The sequence below is a fragment of the Ascaphus truei genome, chromosome 1 (genome assembly GCF_040206685.1).
Source record: "Ascaphus truei isolate aAscTru1 chromosome 1, aAscTru1.hap1, whole genome shotgun sequence".
In the NCBI taxonomy this organism is placed as follows: domain Eukaryota; kingdom Metazoa; phylum Chordata; class Amphibia; order Anura; family Ascaphidae; genus Ascaphus; species Ascaphus truei.
Window position 1 is genome coordinate 113882831 of NC_134483.1, and position 19205 is coordinate 113902035.

Here is a 19205-nt window from a genome sequence, read left to right on the forward strand (position 1 = left end):
TGCCTTTGTGTCAGTTATCACTCAATGAAAGATTACACAAGACAAATGCAAGGTATTCAGAATCAACATATTCTTTCCTAGTTTTTTCTTCTTCTTTCATTACAGTTGCTTTGTACTAAATAAATCATAGTGCAAACTGCTACTAAGAGGGACATACAGTACAAACACTAGACAAACAACAAAGACAGCTACAGGCAAGGCTGACTTAAATGAAAGAGCTAATTTAAATACAAAAGTGGTTACAAAATACAGTTGAGAACACAACAGCAGGCATCTGGTCCGGTTGATCTAAAACCAAAATCCTACTCACGACAAATTAGAAGTAAATGCGCGGTGGATTGTGGACATCTGAATGTAGCAGCTTGTCCACCAGTGACGTCGGGCTGATTTGAAAACCGCTCCAGCGCTGCAACACCTCCTAGTTCGATCGGCCATCGCTGGAGGTGTGCTTGGGGGCAAAATCCAACGCGTTTCATGCGCATGTCACACCACCTGATGAAGAGCGCATGCACACAAAACTCGTTGAATTTTACTTCCTGAGCTTCCGTTACGAACACTTGCAGGCTGTGTGTCACGCATATCCGTTTTGTAGCAGTAAGAAAAGGATTTGCCCCCAAACACACCTCCAGCGATGGACGATCGAACCAGGAGGTGTTGCAGCACCAGAGCGGTTTTCAAATCAGCCCGACGCCACTGGTGGACAAGCTGCTACATTCCTATGTCCACAATCCACCTAACATTTACTTCTGATTTGTCGTGAGTAGGATTTTGGTTTTAGATCAACCGGACCAGCTGCCTGCTGTTGTGTTCTCAACTGTATTTTGTAACCATTTGTTGTATTAAAATTAGCTCTTTCATTTAAGTCAGCCTAGCCTGTATCTGTCTTTGTTGTTTGTCTAGTGTTTGTACTGTATGTCCCTCTTAGTAGCAGTTTGCACTATGATTTAATTTTCTGCTTGATTACACATATTACGTTACATCTGGTCGTGGTCACAACTTTGGAAGTACAAGACTGGAGGTGGAGCTGTGTTTTCCGGTCCAATTGGATCCCCAATAGACTATATTTGGACATTTTTAGGCGCCGGTTTGTATTTGTTTTTTTGTGTATTATAACTGACTTTGTTTTTGTGTCAGCATCTCTTGGCAGCCTTGCCTTATTATTTTAAGGGATCTAAGTGTTTATATTGTTGTACACTAATAATTATTGTTTAGCTCTTAGCGCTATTATCACCATTTTTTTTAAATCTTTTGTACTGCTTGTGTCTATTTCCCAGAATTGCTTGCTGCAGTGGAAGCACTGTATGCTTGGGATAATGGTGAAAGGCAGGGTTGCAGACCTGCCTAAGACATGTGAATGTGCTCACAAGTAATATTTTTATTTGCTTTATGCAATACGGTGGAGGTTTCTTGTTGCCTTTTTCACCCACCATAACTTAAAACGTATATATATATGTAGCCCCGGTAAGAGATGGGGGTTATATGTCTTTCTCCTACTGGTGTAAGTCCTGCTAAGGCAGGCTGCCAGTAAATATCATGAGTTTCCCCAGCTTCAAGTCCTGCCAGGATTGGTGGAGGTAGGCACCTGACTCTGTGGCTAATGCAAGAGACACAGGGGAGGGGCCTGCTGACATCATGATGGGCAGGACTGTCTCAATTTAGTTGCAGTTCCTGTGTGTTCTGTGTTCAGTCTGTTGGAGTTAGTGTTGGAGTGTCTGACTGTGTGAGCTAGCCAGGTTCCAGAGGAGTAGGGCCTAGTTAGCGAGAGGTGGACCAGTGCCCCTCACCCTGCCTAGGGGGTGAGGGAAGAGCTAGCCCCACCCTGAGCGCCTGCGGCTTGGGGTGGTGGCAGGGACACAGTGAGCACCCACAGACTATCCTGAGGGTATGCAGTCTGGGGAGAGAAGAGACCCTGTACCTGATACCAGCGTGTTGCTGTGAGTATTGCTGCTGCTGTGTGCTGTGTGCTGCTACTGATCTGCTGTGAGTACAATAAAGAAAGACACTGCTGCTTTTATAAAGACTGACTGAGACTGGAATCTCTCTTCCCTGAGTGGGAATTCTCTGTAAGGGTTCCACCCCATATCCCTGGGGCTTATAGAGATGGAGGCATTGCACCACTAGAACCAGATGAAGGCATACACCCCAGAAGCCTGTCCCTGTTATCCCCGATACCACCGTGGGAGACTCAGGCCCTCCTGTTCCTCACAGGTACGCACCACCTACATGCATATAGCCAGCCCTCACTACACCCTAGAGGTCCAGTCTGCGACCGGGGGGGGGGGCATGGGTTACATTTGGAGGCGCTGCTGAGAGCCAGAACAGGACAGGCAGAGCGGGAAGAGTGAAGTGCACCTTCCGTGCAAGTACTGGAGAGAGTAGGGAATGTAATACCAGAGGTAGTCAGGGGAGCATGGATACCTACACAGTACGCTCTGGGTGCCCTAAGAGGGTGTTGTAAGATGGATGTGGAGCTATAGCTGTCCTAGTCCCTTGAGGCAGATAGTGTGAGGCAACTGGGGGGGTTAGCCTGTTAACTAGTCCAGGGACCATGGCCCAGGGCCCGCACTATGAGTGGCCAAAAGTAGGAGACGCCCGTACCTTAGGGAGATGCCCGGGTACACTAGCCAGCACCCACATAAAACACACCACAGAGTACTTGAAGGAACCGTTTGCGAGTGCGGTGCACAGAGAAAGATTTCTGCCTAGCCTGGGGTATGCCACATCATATCAGTGGGTAAAGCATCAGTGAGAGTATGCAGAGAGCATCAGAGAGTGTCAGTGAGAGCAGTCAGTGTCTAGGAACGAGCTATACAATAGACACTGAGAATAGTGCAATTATACATTTGGAGGGCTCATCAAATATGGCGGCCGTCACTACATGTGCTCCGCGGAGCATGAAAGAGTTAAAAATGGCAACTCCCACCAATCCTGGATCGCGCACGTGAAGCGTGCAAAGAGACTGTCAGAGAAATGTGGAGGGAGATGTGCAGGGGTTTGGCGCCAAACCCAGATCCCCTGCAAAAGGAGCGGAGTGGCACGAAAGCCGAAAGTCCACCCACCTGTGCTGTGACTGGCCAACAGACATGGCCACGTCACACTGAGAGAAGGAGTGCCCCCCCTCTTGTTTCCACCAGAGGGAGGGGGCACAAGGAGAGTCAATCAGGAGCATCCTCCCCAGGGAAGGGAGGGACAGGAAGTGAGAGCAAGGAACTTCACTTCTGTCTGGCATTCGAAGAGCAAGGAGCTGAAACATTGAACTGTTCCACCCCTGAGCAAATCATGTCAGAACTGAGCACGACGGTCTTCCAACTCCTAGGAGGCTTCTTGGTGGAGATCGGGGGCCGGGAGTACCTCTGGTGCCTGTGCGTCCACTTCAGGACACCCAGAACGGCCGCAAGCACCAAGCACGATGCCCTCAATGTGGCACGTACTACCTATGGCCTAACGAACCATGGCCTATGCTAAAGACCCCTCGGGGTGCCTCTCCGGGAACCCTAACGGAGGTGGCGGAGACAACAGACGAGGCTGCCCTAGTTCCCTGCACCCCTGCTGAGGTGGGAACCAAGGCCCAGCCAACTACCGAGCCGAGAGAAATTCCGGCGGAGAAGAGCGCGACCGCAGTGGAGGTACCGGAGCGGGCCCATTTCGTACCACTACCCACTAATGGGGCCGCAAAAGACCCAGGTGACTCCCTAGCGGAGGATCCGACCAAGTTGTCTTCGGAGGAAGAAGATGTCGTTTCATCGGTGGCGATGCGCCTACCTGCGAACCACCCCAGCTGTAAGAAAGATGTTGGTCCACTTACCGGAGAGAGGGAGCAGACGAGTCCGGACACCCACCGACGGCGAGCGCTGGTGCGGCCTGAGGCCAATAGAAGTCCCACGGCCGTGGTGACTCCCAGTGCGGCGGAGACGGGATCCGAGACGGCTCCGGAGGAACCAGATGTCATCAGCCGGCAGCGTAGCGGTAAGGAGACTCCACCACCCCCTTACTCCCGCCAGGCAAAGAAGGATCCTGCAGAGGGTGAGAAGGAGAGGCTTGCGGCCTACTTACCGTCCGCAGACCCGATGATCCACCACCGCCCCTTCCGGTCTTCGACACACTTCCGGTGCGTGACCACGGAGCGGATGGAAATTCCGCGGCCGGCCATGATGACGACACTTCCTGTTCCGGCTGGCACGGAGGACCGGCGGCCATCTTTGCGGCCCGAGGAGCCGCTATGGCGGCTGCACTTGCCAACCTTGATTGCCACGGCGCTCGCAAAGGAGCACGAAGCACACCGGAGAGGGCAGGCAAGAAAGTACCCAGCGGTCGTGGCATTACCCGCTTGCTGGACATTGATACGGACATTGCCCCAGCCCCTAGCGCCATTGCCCCGGCCACTGCCCCTGCCCCGTCACGAGTCATCACACCGGGACCTAGCGGGGATAAGTTAAGTAAGAACCCCAAGTACTCCAAGGATTTGAGAAATTGGGAACTAAGTGATGAGGGATCTGATGGGGAAGCACCATATGACAATGTGATTCGTGTGTCTAACCCTGTAACCTTTTCTCCTGTGTCTAGAGGGAGGGCCCGAGGGTCCCACACTACTGCGGAGGCAGGGCCTGTAAGCAAAGTGGTCCATAAAATGAACCCCACCATCTACACCGATACAAGAGGTAGACGCAGAGGCTCGCACTCTACTGAGGCGGTCCCGTCAGGTGTGTCATCCCAAACAGAGTCAGAGACAGGTATTTCCAGTGCAGTGTCAGAGTACGAGCACCGTGACAAGTGGTGGGCACCCCTATTTACTGGGTACCACAAGGGTATGGACCGTACCAGGTTCCTGCTAATCAGGAACAACATAGTTGACCATTGGTGGGCGGTAGGTGCCTTTTCTCCCCAGGAGGTGGCGGATGAGTTAGAGCACAGATACCAGGAGATAGAGCAAAAGAACATCCTTTCTAAGGGGCCTAGTATTTTGTACGATAATATTGCCCCAGTGGAGCCTGAGTTTTAGGTACTGCCAAGCAGGGCAGGTAACCGTAAACTAACAAAACTAAGCAGAGCAGACAGAGCCATAGTGGCCAGGTATAGACAGTCTCATGGCTATGAGTACCCCTATGTGTCTGAGCCTATAATGCAAGAGATTGAGGAGCAAAGGGATAGCTGGCTCCGAGAAGCTGCTATGGAGTATCTACGGACTAGGTTTGGTAGGGCTGCTTATCTGCGTGAAGACGAAATCTGTGATGTAATAAGCGCCTGGAGTACCGGGAGGAGTATTTACATGAATAGTGTGGTGTATAGGCTGGAGTATGGGTCGGTACAGCCCTATTCTGTAAAAGTTACAGGACACAATGGGTGGGAAGTTAGAAAGCCTGACCCACGCCATTATTACTAGTTAGGTTCTCCACGTTGGGAGGTACTTCTGTATTGTAACACCATCTGCAAGATGGTCTGATTATCTGCACTAATCATTGTGTTTTGTTTCCCAGATGTTTATCTGCAGGATGGTGCTGCTAAATTAGGTCCAAGTGGGAACCATTGGATTCCACCTGAGGGAGAGTGTAGCCCCGGTAAAAGATGGGAGCTATATGTCTTTCTCCTACTGGTGTAAGTCCTGCTAAGGCAGGCCGCCAGTAGTTATCATGGGTTTCCCCAGCTTCAAGCCCTGCCAGGATTGGTGGAGGTAGGCACCTGACTCTGTGGCTAATGCAAGAGACACAGGGGAGGGGCCTGCTGACATCATGATGGGCAGGGCTGTCTCAATTTAGTTGCAGTTCCTGGGTGTTCCGTGTTCAGTCTGTTGGAGTTAGTGTTGGAGTGTCTGACTGGACAGTCAGACTGTGTGAGCTAGCCAGGTTCCAGAGGAGTAGGGCCTAGTTAGCGAGAGGTGGACCAGTGCCCCTCACCCTGCCTAGGGGGTGAGGGAAGAGCTAGCCCCACCCTGAGCGCCTGCGGCTTGGGGTGGTGGCAGGGACACAGTGAGCACCCACAGACTATCCTGAGGGTGTGCAGTCTGGGGAGAGAAGAGACCCTGTACCTGATACCAGCGTGTTGCTGTGAGTACTGCTGCTGCTGTGTGCTGTGTGCTGCTACTGATCTGCTGTGAGTACAATAAAGAAAGACACTGCTGCTTTTATAAAGACTGACTTAGACTGGAATCTCTCTTCCCTGAGTGGGAATTCTCTGTAAGGGTTCCACCCCATATCCCTGGGGCTTATAGAGATGGAGGCGTTGCACCACTAGAACCAGATGAAGGCATACATCTCAGAAGCCTGTCCCTGTTATCCCCGATACAACCGCGGGAGACTCATGCCCTCCTGTTCCTCACAGGTACGCACCACCTACATGCATGTAGCCAGCCCTCACTACACCCTAGAGGTCCAGTCTGCGACCGGGGGGGGGGGGGGGGACATGGGTTACATATATATTTTAGTCCTAGAGCTATATATATTTGATGATAATTACATTAATATTCAAACCCTTTATTGGATGATTCTAATCAAGTCATGATAATCTTTTATTTTAGATCTGCAGACTAATAATGAGAGATTTTCACAGTATAATTTCCTAAAAAAATATACAAGTGTTGTGAAACCTAACCATTTATATAAATGAATATAAAGTAGTTACCACAGGTGAACTTACGAGATAACAATAGTCTTGTAGTAAATGGAATCAGGTAATAGTAAACTAATGGGACATTGTTTTGAATGTTGTTACACATGGCCCAAAATCATAGCAAAGCACATTAATGTAGGGATGTTGAGAAATGCAAGCTGAGATGTATGCCAACTGAGAAGAATGTTTTTGTACTGCAACCCACAAAATGAAATGTGAATTCCACAGGTTAGTTCCCATTTAAGCAGGTAAAGATAGAGGAGGTTTAAATTCAAGGTACACAAACATTGGCTCTAAATCCCCAAACTGACAACTTTTTTTAGCAACGCTGCTTTGAGGGGATTTAGGATGGAGGGATTCTCAGGAGAGATTTATATGAATTAGTCTTGCACTGAAAGTAAAGTTAGTTACCGTGGACCTCTATGGACAGACTTTCCTTGTCACTAGTATCGAGGCTGAAAGTATTCAGCATTGACTTATGTTTTCTTAAAGTAGCCAAATTAACAATATAAATACATTCTCCTTTCAAGATATTTCATTCATAAATCGTGACGCAAAAAAATGATCTCAGCTGAGAACATAACAAGAAGATAAATATATTGATGATTAACTCATTTTGAATGAACAGGGATAAAAAAAAAGTTCAGGCAGTCCTCGTTTTACAATGCTTCATTTTACAACGAATGACTTATCCAACGCTATGCAATGCATACCTATATTCATTTTAAAACGCCAAAACAGCTTATCCAACGCTCTTACGACGTTTTGAAAATTTGTTTATGTGTATATAAAATATATATTATACTATATTATACTATATAATATATTATATTTTTATATTATATTATATATTATGTAATATTATATATATAATACAGTATATGCACTATATAATTTATGTGTATGCTGCATATCTTATTGTCTGCGTAAAATATTTTGTGTATTTTAGCATTAAAATGCCTTCAGGAACAGAACCTTTCATTTAAGAAGTGTTCCTATGGGAAAACATGTTTCGCTTACCAACGTTTCACTATCCAATGCCATTTTGAGTAACGCATTGTGTCGGATAATCGAGGACTGCCTGTAAAGTGAATTACTATTTCATCTGACAATGCAATGGCATGCAAATGAATACACACTGTCCCTTTTTTCTTCCAATCCATTCTGACATGGACCAGTATAAGCTTATGCATTGTTGCCAGGCTTATGTTTCTTGAAATGGTGTGCTACCGGCTGATGTTTAAGGTCTTCGTCATCCTCTATGCTCAATAGAAAAAAAATCTACAAGCTCAGGACTATGGGCCTCATGCAGTAAGCGTTGATAAGGGAAATATGGCCATGTTATTGCCAAAATTGGGTTTGAGATTCAGTAAGCGCCGATAAGTGCTTCATATCGCCAGGTTTCGGAGCCAATAATTTGGTTATGGCCAGTCGCCTGCCGATAAGCCTGTTTTCGACACTGATCGCCACTTTTTTAAATCGGCTGGATTCAACAAAAAAAAACAGCTTATCGGGGCTGATCGGCACTACGAAATTGAGATGTTATGGCCGATTTCTCCCGCCAACTAAAGTTGGCAGTTTGGACGGGAGAACGATCGCTAAGGCTGCCGGAACGGCACTTAGAAAAAAAACATCTTCTGTACATCAATGGAAGTCAATGGAGCGGGGACGTATAACAGTATAGTACTGTTTACGTTTCATTGCTCACAATACAAGGGGGATTTGCATTACAGTGTGGGGGCATTCCCTGCATTGTGTCACAGCTGATGTGTCTTATTTGCATAACATTCGACTTTTACATGTTTTCAGCATTTGCGGGTCACATTACTCATCATGTGATGATGTGGCAAGGGAAAATACTATACTACACTCTTAAAGGAGAACCTCACATCATATCACACATTTTACTCAACTCAGCGACAATTATTTACATGATGTCACACATGTCACACATGTCACACATACACAGTATATTCATCTTCCTTTACATTACACAATGCTTGTAATGTGACACGCATCTTTAAACGTTCATGTACATCTGTCTTCTCATGTTTACATATACTTTTGGGTCCTCCCTATTTTCATGACGTCACTTATTGGACGCTCAATCACATTGCATGTTTACATTGTAACCGTTGCATTACAAGCACTTCAACCTAACTTATACACACATGTACAGTAATTCAGCATTGGGACACCTTGTAAACTCATTCTATACCAACTATCCTCCTTACACAAATGCATGCATATGCACACGACTATTCATTGTTGCCAACATGTCACAATAACATGGATAATTACACATGTTACACAAAACTTTTCCCACGTCAATCTCAGCCTTTTTGTCTCATTACATGACTGACTCTTGCGTTCACAAGTGTTACATGCATTGCACATGTAACTATTTATTTGCAAGCAATCTTTGTACAAAGCTTCACGTCACATCATTGCCAAATATCATCATTCCCTGCAGAATACACACAACAAATACTTAGAACAACAAGTGCACACAGCTTGCCACAGAAGTACTTTATTATGTTAATGTAACACCTTGCATTTTACTATGTCACCTGACATCATCACATACCTATTTAAAGGACGCACATTACCTGCTCATTCACAGCTACTCATTTCAAAATGTTGCGAATGTTTAGGAGACGCAGGAACATTCTTTTCTATGACATGCTTGCTGATCAAGAGAATGATATAGGGCAAGGTAGGGACACACCGAGGGACAGTGACAGTGACGCGGATACGACAGGGACAGGGAGAGGGACAGGCCGAGGGACAGGTAGAGGGACAGGAGATCAGAGGAGAAGACAGAGGAGACAACTTGTGCCTCGTCCGCGTCTGTACAGGGAGAGAACCCTGTTAGATGGGATGAGTGAGGAGGAGATTGTAAGTCGCTATCGTTTGAGTTCAGCAGCAATCTTAGCTCTTTATGAGGAGATAAGGGGGGATTTAGATTTTTTCACAGCCAGAGGTCGTGCAGTCCCTGGGCTTGTTAAAATGCTGTGCTCATTACATTATCTTGCTTCCGCGTCATACCAGACAACTGTGGGCATAGTGGGCGGGGTCTCGCAATCTACATTCTCGCGGGCCTTGACCCAGTTTCTCTATGCACTCAATAGACGCGCTAGGAATTATATTCATTTTCCTACAGAGGCAACAGAGTGGCTGGAAGTCAGGACTGGCTTTTATAATATAGCAGGGATACCATCTGTGCTGGGTGCAATCGATTGCACACATGTTGCTTTGATTGCACCTAGTCAGAGTGAGCATGTGTACCGCAATCGGAAGCACTACCATTCACTCAATGTACAGGTGGTATGTGATGCCACGATGAGGATAATGCATGTGGTACCCAAGTTCCCTGGTTCCAGTCACGATTCCTCTATCCTGAGGAACTCTTCAGTCTTCCATGCGTTCGAAGAGGGACATTTTGAACCTGGTTGGCTGCTGGGTGAGTACATATTTACATGTTCTAACACAAAACACATGTTGATTTAGGAATGTTGGCATTGTACAATTTGATCACTAATGTCAGCTTATGTGTGCTCCATTCATTATAGGTGACTCAGGATACGGAATTAGGCCGTGGCTCTTGACTCCGGTGCTAAACCCTCAAACTGAAGCAGAGGACAGGTACAATGCAGCCCATATATCTACAAGATCTGTTATAGAGAGGACATTTGGCCTACTCAAGACCAGGTTTAGGTGTCTGGACAGAACTGGTGGGGCTCTTCTATACAAGCCTCAAAAAGTGTCTGATATTATCCTTGCCTGTTGCATTTTGCACAATGTTGCACTCAGGCACAATGTACAGTCAGACCTAGCTGAGGCTTTGGTAGACGAGCATCCCACCCATGTAGCTGCTGAAAATGAACAAACAGCCAGTGGTGGCCAGACACGACAGAATCTCATCAATTCATTTTTTTCTTGTAAGTACAAACTCATATGTTCCTAGTACTACTTTTATAGTTTAATTATGTTATATTAACAATAATGTTTCTTTATATAACCTTCTGTTAGGACACAGATGAATATGGGTTGCACACCTTTCTTTTCTCTGCTGTGTGCACAAAGGGATGTGGCACCGGTATGTTATTGTTGCACAGGTTATATAATCCCTCTTCAATTGTACTTTAGTTGTGTGTATGTGAATACAACTTGGGTAACAAAGCAATAATATTTTAGCATTGTGTTATTCCTTATGCTAAGACAAAACACATATTATGCCCATAATCATTCATGCTTCTAGTATGCTTACATACAATGTTATTGGTGCAGTGTAACATGTACATCCATATGATGTGTACACCAGGCAGATTTACATTTTGAATGTCATGAAATATACATGGTGTTGTACATTTAACACCAAATACACACTTTGCTGTGTTGTTTACGGTACTGAAGATGGCATGTCAATGTTTGCAATTTATATATTGTTCCTTTGCATTATAGGTATATCTCCAGTATGACTGATCATGGTATGTATATTTGCTGACATCTCTCATAAGATGTGGCTACCTCAATCTTCCTATAATTATTGGAACTAAAAACCCAACATATTGGTTTAAACACAAATGTTACATATATGTACTTTCTGTATCATGTATATGCATTTAGCTACTCTTGAGCTTTCATGTGCATTGTATTACAAAATGATTACTCACATTTCATCACATTTTATGTATGTTTCCTTATAATTTCCATTAATGTAATATAGAGGTGGTTGGAGAAAAGGGGATAACTGTACTTATTTGTTTACTTACGGGAGCACATTCATCACTAGCATAGACACACTTTTTAAGACAACTGTTTGTGTCTCTATCAATTGGTGTAGGATCCATGTATAACACCGACAAATGATAACACCAGCTTTATTATGGTAGCTTATATCATCATATTGACTATACTATGTATTTCTAAACGATTAATAAACACAGTAAACTATAGTTAGTTAGGTTAATGAAATATACACAGAAACGTACTTCATAACATGATGGTGATGTCATATTCAGAACATCATGCATTGGAGGGGACCATAACATCTGGCCAGTAACATTATTTGCTACAGTCCCAAACCATTTTATCTACATACCCATGTAACAAGAGATTTTAAAAATAAATGGCTACTTGGTTGTAAGTGTCCTTTACATTGGGAGAAGGAGTGGCTCAGTGAGTAAAGACACACACTGGCACTGATAGTTTGAAGCAGGGGAGTCTGGTTCAATTCCCGGTGTGGGCTCCTTGTGACCTTGGCCAAGTCACTTTATCTCCCTGTGCCTCATGCGGCAAAAAAACATTTGTACGTTCCACGGGCCAGGGACCTCAGGCTGAAACATGTGTCTGTAAATCGCTGCGTACAACTAGCAGCCCTATACATGAACATGCTCATATTATTATTATTATTGTTACATAGTTTCGACAGTCATACGTTCCATTACATATTATAATACACAAATGTGTTAGCAGAGTGGGAATGGTTGTTATATATAAAACACACCATGTCATAAAATGTTAGTAGTCATTAAAGAACACTCAATAAAAATTCATGAGGCACTCTTTTGCAACATCATTATGTTAATTAAGTGCTTATGCAATATAGGCATAAGGGTATCACATTTTTAATTGTTTGTTAATAAGCGCTGCAAGCAATATAAAATTAGTTCCATATGTAGTATAGTAGTCGGTGGCTCCTCCTCACAATCATCTCATATAAAGGTAGACTCTTCTGAAATCATACATTGATCCGATTGTATCTTCCCCGACATCTCTGAAATACAGCAAACACATGATGGTCAAAGATGGCACCTTACTAGATATGCATCCGTGACAACGCGTTACGCAGCTCTATATGATTGTGTAGATACACACGTCAGTCACTTATATGTTAGAAGTAAAACTGTTCATCAGTATGTAATGTTTCTTTAAATTTGTAGCAGGCATAACTATGTATAAGAAGTGAACGTTGCCTGTATACTGAAAGATGTGCGTGCACATCTTTGTGTGCGCACGCACTTCATGCTTGGCTCCACTAACTGTTAGCGCATGCGCAAAACAAAGCGTACGTTGTGCGTTCAATACATGTTGAAAATACCAGTAAACATAACATCTTTATTTCAAATACAATGAAGACGAAACTACATTCGTTCTAAACGAGTACATCTGTATTCTTTTTAAACAGACGTGTTTGAACAGAAAGCACGGCCGATAACACAATGCGCAAATGCAATACGTGTGACGTCATGTTAAGCCAGCGTGAAACGCACGCTAACACTCCTCCCACTCAATTAACATTCGGCTAACGCCCAGGGTACGCCTACAAACACTGAGCCGCACGCATCACACACTGCAGTTACCGTTACTATAACAAAACATGACAGCCAATAGGCTTTGAGGCGCGCACGTCGCTTGGGGGCGGGACTTACATCACTAATCCTTTTTAAGGACGCCTTGGCCCATGACAAGGGTCCCACGTCATACGTGGTGGACCCGGTTTTCAATGTTGTAGATGTTGCATGATAACAAAACAGGTATGTGTTAGAGTAATGGTAAAATGTTGCTAATATGTTTAAAGGGATAGGAAAGTACGTATATTTATTCCGTCAGCAATGTGTACTACTCTTTCAGGTCCTACTATATTGTATTAGGAAACAATTTGTTTGTGATCGCTACATGTTATGCAGTCTGCAATGTTACGCTGTATCCACGCATTGAAAGTGAAAATGGTGGTTACAAAAAAAAAAAAAATTTAAACGCAGAGTCAACGCATAACGATTGTTATATTTACCATTCTTCTAGAATTAACTCTTCGCCTGGCTGCAACTGGTCGCTCCAGAAATGCAAGCCATTTTCATCCACGCTTAACCCAACCGCTGAATCCAGTATGGCACATATCTCCTCCAGGATGCGCTCATAGGAATCGCCACTGCTTTCTTCAAATAATTGGTCTGGAGGTAGGTTCATTTCTTCCGGTTCCCATTCCAATGCAATTTCAGCTGAAAGGCTTGGTACATAATCATAGTACTTTTGTTCTTGTACAATGTGGGTTTCAGGAATGGAGGCTGCAGATATTGCAGCACGTATCGATTCAAACGGATCAGTAGTAGCGGATACATTGCTATTGCCATTAGGAATAAATATGCCTTTCACGACAATATAAGTGCCGTCTTTCAGGAGAAATTGTTTTTCCGGGGCAATCTTCCAGAAACCATAGGTGTGTTGTAGCTTATCCTGGTCACGTTCAAAAAAGTCATTACTTGATAAAGTGAATCTTATTGAGGAATTAAAATTCCGTGCATGCTTACGGTCTTGGTAATAAGGATATTTTGCTCGAATGAAATCATCGATTTGGCGTGTGCTTGCTTTCTGTCCGCGACTGTTCAAGATGGCTTCACAGATCATGTACTTATACCCTAAAAGGGGATTAATATTGTTAACGAATTCATCAGCCATGTCTGAGTAGCACAAAAGCTGTGTGCAGGTCTGTGTTATTTGCTCATCAAAATGAATGTGCTGAATGGCTAACAAACTCCTGTTTTTCCTTGTCAAGGTCAACAAAACTAACTACTTTGACTCCTTATTTCAAACGCCAATTGGATTTGTTTGTCTAATTGGGTTAACAGTTGTGGTTCGTGATATGGGACTGTGGGAGAAACATTTCTCCTTCTTTTACCTCGTTTGTGAAAAACATCCCTAGACTGTGAATGCGTTCACATAGTGTTTTTTTGAAAACTAACAAAGACCAGTGTGTGAAAATATTTCTTAGCCAGGCATATCAGTAAAAACACACCTGCAAAAAGAAATGTTTTTTCCCCGCTTACATTTCTGTGTGTATGTGAAAGTCTGGTTAACTCCCTGTCTGCATGAGTTTAAATACGTGTGTATATAAATATATCTCTTATAAAAATATATATATATTTATATATAATATTTTATTTTTTTTTATATTGCAGGAGTACACACAACATTGATGGCATTAAGTATACCTTGTATGAAACCTATTTAAATGGTGAGAAACATGATTGAATTAAGTAATAAACATTTGTTTAAGCACAATACTGTTAGAGTCTCATACTTAGGATATTTCTCAAACATTAGGCCTGTATTATTAAAATAGTGTTTTCACAAGGAAGCATGAAGTGTATTAGTTTGTGTATACCAGTTTATATAGTACTATATATATATATATATATATATATATATATATATATATATATATACATATACACACTCACACACTCACACTCACACTCACTCAGTGTGTGTGTGTGTGTGTGTGTGTGTGTGTATATATATATATATATATACACACTCACACACTCACACTCACACTCACTCAGTGTGTGTGTGTGTGTGTGTGTGTGTGTGTGTATATATATTATTATACATTCTGAGATGTTATAGAAACGAACACACAACTGATTAAAGGACAAAATTACAATGGCCAAGCAAGGCAAAGGTAAGTAATAATTTACACATAATCCTGCTGTACACGTACAAGAAAGATGTTTGCACTTACTTAGGTGTTTTAATAATTGCATGTGACTAATATGCATATGCAATTCTTACATCAATTAACACACCCAAATGCAATGTTTTGCTGCAAAGTCAATGGCAGCTTCTCTAAACTTAGCAACTGGCTCCTGGTGGACCATTACTGAACAGACGATTACAACATAAATATTTATAACACAATTAATTATGAGTGTTAACATTTCCAAAACTTCACGTGTACAAGAACATAGTTGAAAGTTTGGAAACAACACAGTCTTCAGCATACATACAATAGTAATTAGATAATCTGAAGTCAACAAAACAAGGCCAAAGACATATTTTCTGAATTATAACATTTATTTTTTTTGTTCCTTTTGCGAGCGAGTAACAGGCCTGCTTGTTGTCTCTTGAATTTTCCTTTTTCTTTTGCCACCAACTTTAGGCACAACAGAGCCACTTTGAGTGGCCTCTGGCACTTCACGGGCAGGGCTTGTGGCCAGTGACTGTTCACCTACGGGGCTTGTGGCCAGTGACTCACCTACAGGGCTTGTGGCCAGTGACTCACCTACAGGGCTTTTGGGCAGTGATTCACCTACAGGGCTTTTGGGCAGCGATTCACCTACAGGGCTTTTGGGCAGCGATTCACCTACAGGGCTTTTGGGCAGCGACTCACCTACAGGGCTTTTGGGCAGCGATTCACCTACAGGGCTTTTGGGCAGCGACTCACCTACAGGGCTTTTGGGTAGTGACTGTTCACGGACAGGGCTTGTGCCCAGTGACACATGTGAGCAAGTTGGTAGACACTGCACAAGTGATGGTTGGTCTGTTTCATGTGTGTCTTGTTTTGTTTTTGTCGCCTCCTTTGTAGGTGTCTGCTGCTGAATTTGTACAGATGGCAGCGGTAGGATGTCATCAGGAACCTGCACAGCAATGTCTGCTACTTGACCGGTAACATTTGGGCCTGGTGAATGAATATCAGATGAATGTGGTGAAAACTGACCTGCATGAACAGATCCTGGCTGGGAGGTGTTGAATTGTGGTACATTAGTCATTCTCCAGTAATTAGCTTGTGTTTGCTGAACAACTAATGCTTCGAATGAGGTGTTGATTTTTTGCAACTGTTTAGGCACTTCAATGAAGACTCTGTGGAGATGTGCCAATTGTGATACTGTTTCTTCCTGCAGTCCAATCATCCTTTCCAGCACTGTCATCATGTCTGAATGGCGACGATTTTCTGCGTCCACTATTTTTCCCTCTGAAGCTACAATTGCATCGTATGTGGAAGTTGATGGACGATTTGGCGGTACAACAGTTTCTATTGGCACCTCTTCATGGTCACATGATTGTATTTCAGTCTCTTCTGTGGCGTCATCCTCATCATACTCATCATCCTCATCACCATGATGTTCTAAAAAGAAATGTACACATTATTAAATGGCATGTTAATGTATGCTGTGTTACTATGTAATTGTACTGTGTCCTAAGTAACACCTAACATGTTAGCATACGTTTTATAACCTCATTAAAAACTACCTTGACTTACGAATAATGTTTGGACTCAGTATGAAATATGAATGAATGAAAAGTTGCTCTAAACTCAGAAGTCCTACATGATAATTAACATCACTAACACAATACATGTTGCCTTACACTTAATTTTCACTGACACTAAGTAATCCTATTTAAAGAAGATGTGCAAAACAAATAATGCACATGACAACATAACATATAGAAGAGCACATATTATATGGCCAGCAAATGATACACTCACCTTCTAGTAGTGTTGAGCTGGCTGACCCAGGTGAAGACACTTGTTCCATCTCAGGTGACACATGTCCTCCAGGGGCAACTATATATAACAATAACATTAGTTTTACATTTACATGTGTAAATATTGAACAAACAGTTATTGTATGTTCTGTATTTATGAGTATCTAACAGCATCATTTCCTTAACCCAAAATGTGTGTGTGAAAGTGAACATAAATAGTTGTAATAACAATGTACATGCCTGTGTACTTAGAACTTTTGAGTTCCCTAACATACAACATACTATGGTTCTGCAGTAATGCGTGAGGAAAAATACATTAAATTTGTACCTAAAAATCATATGTTGTGTAGTGATATCAGTATCATAATGTACATAACTATCATGAGATGACCATTCACAATAGTTATCATGAAGGTGGTCATATTGCAAAAAGTGTTGTTTTTGGTAGAGGATATGTGTGGTACATTAATCGAAGATGTGGCACACCTGAATGTGGCTGTGACTCAACAAGACAACACATGCAGTGTGTGATAATGTGTCTTTCATAGTAGTTCAACTATAGATATGAGTGAACTAATGTGTGACGTACGCTTTGATAAGTAATGAGTTGTTGGGGCATTTAGTAGCTAGAGTTAAGCTTTCAAATGAGTGTGATTAACTTCAGTTGTGCTATTCAGGTTGTAAGAAAGGTATTCCCTTCCCCAAAAAGCCTAATCAGCCACACCTTTCAATGACTTGAAACAGGTGCAAATGGTGTGAACTAAGTTGACCGTGAAATGAGGCTGTAATTAGTGTGTGTGCTGAACCCCACCCCCTCTGTTGAAGTGTATGCTGTGATGAGATATTAATTGCAGCTGCTTTAACACAATGGTAGATGAGCTAAGTAGTCATCTGCAGTGTTTAAGTTATGAAAACAATGACATAACATATGATACGTGTGCCTCATTATGCTGTCTGTATATGACATAAAGCAAAAATGGACCTTTTCATAAGCAACTATAGATGTGTTAGTGCCAGTGATGTTTGTAGGCCGTTACATGCAATTTCTTTGATGCATGCTTAAAATAGGCAGTAATGTCATGTTTGTCGGAGTAAAATCAATAAAATACACAATAATATGATACATATTTCTGTTCTGTACCTGTAGCTACTAATAATTTCTCATGAACATGTGTTACACATGTGTACTACCCTGTTGTTCCCCAGCTTCGCCCACCATCAATTGCTTCCACTGCAGCTATGCATTTTGGGAATTCACATGTAAATGAGCACGCAATGGCACGTGCTATATTAGTTACTGCTTTTAGTAGGACTACTACATATATGTCTATTTTGAGATATATATATACAGAATCAGACATATACATATATAGATGCAGGTATGCTTATATTGTGAAGACAGTATAAAAAGCAGTGTAAATATGCAAAATAACTGTAAGCAACGACACGCCTAGTACAGTAATATTTATCACCTGCTGGAAATTGTGACGGATAAATTCCAATGTCACGGTCACCAGCCAAGCCTTCCACGACGACGGTAAGTAATTTTGGCCGAAGCAGCTCCTCCAATGGAGTCAATATGAGACGTTGTGGTGTGGGCCCACCTCCAGTGCCAGTAGCATGCACGCGTTGGTCTTGTATTTTCTTTTTCAATTTGGACCTAATATCATCAAATCTTTTCCGACAATGATACTTGTCCCTGACACTATTCCCACAGGCATTGACACCAATGACTATTGTGTCCCACATTTCTTTTTTGCTTGCTGCACTTGTCCGCCCTTGAAAAACATATAAAAGATATGAGGTAAATTAATAATAATATAAGCACCAGTTTCCTACACTGCTAGCTGTTCCAAGAGATAGCAAACATGCTGTTTTATGTGTAATATGTGCAGCACATGAGCATTCACTACTAAACCTATACATGTAAGCAAGGTTGCATTCATATTGTATGCAGTTCTGGCAAATTGACCGCCTGTGTTTATTTGTCCTTGTAAGGCATGATAAAAAGCTGTGTTTCCACACTAATGAACATAGAAAGATATTGTGTACCCATATTTGCATATGAACAAAACTCAGATGACCTAGGATCACATGTATTTGAATAATAAATGTAAAGTTACACTTACCTACTAAATGTCCATAGAGACTGTCATAGTGCTCCAGAATGCCAGTGACAAGAGCCCTATTTTCCTGGTCATTGAAGCGAGGATTACGTGGCTTCTCCACACGTTTTTTCCGAGCAGGTTTAGGGTCAGAGCTTGGCTGGTGCTGACTGGACTCTCCTTCTTCCAATGGAAGAGCCTCCAAAAGCTGGCCACCAGCAAGCA

General features: G+C 42.9%; 1 protein-coding gene across 1 annotated transcript in view; it reads right to left on the reverse strand.

Annotated features, from left to right (window-relative positions):
- The window catches only part of LOC142486795 (uncharacterized), a 66452-nt gene that overhangs the window by 22296 nt on the left and 24951 nt on the right, over positions 1-19205 (reverse strand). Inside the window, exons 3-5 of the mRNA XM_075585291.1 lie at positions 18348-18653; positions 16877-16954; positions 15779-16513 (exon numbers count right to left, since the gene is read on the reverse strand). Of these exons, the coding sequence (XP_075441406.1) occupies positions 15779-16513; positions 16877-16954; positions 18348-18653 (1119 nt within the window). The remainder of the gene's footprint in view (positions 1-15778; positions 16514-16876; positions 16955-18347; positions 18654-19205) is intronic.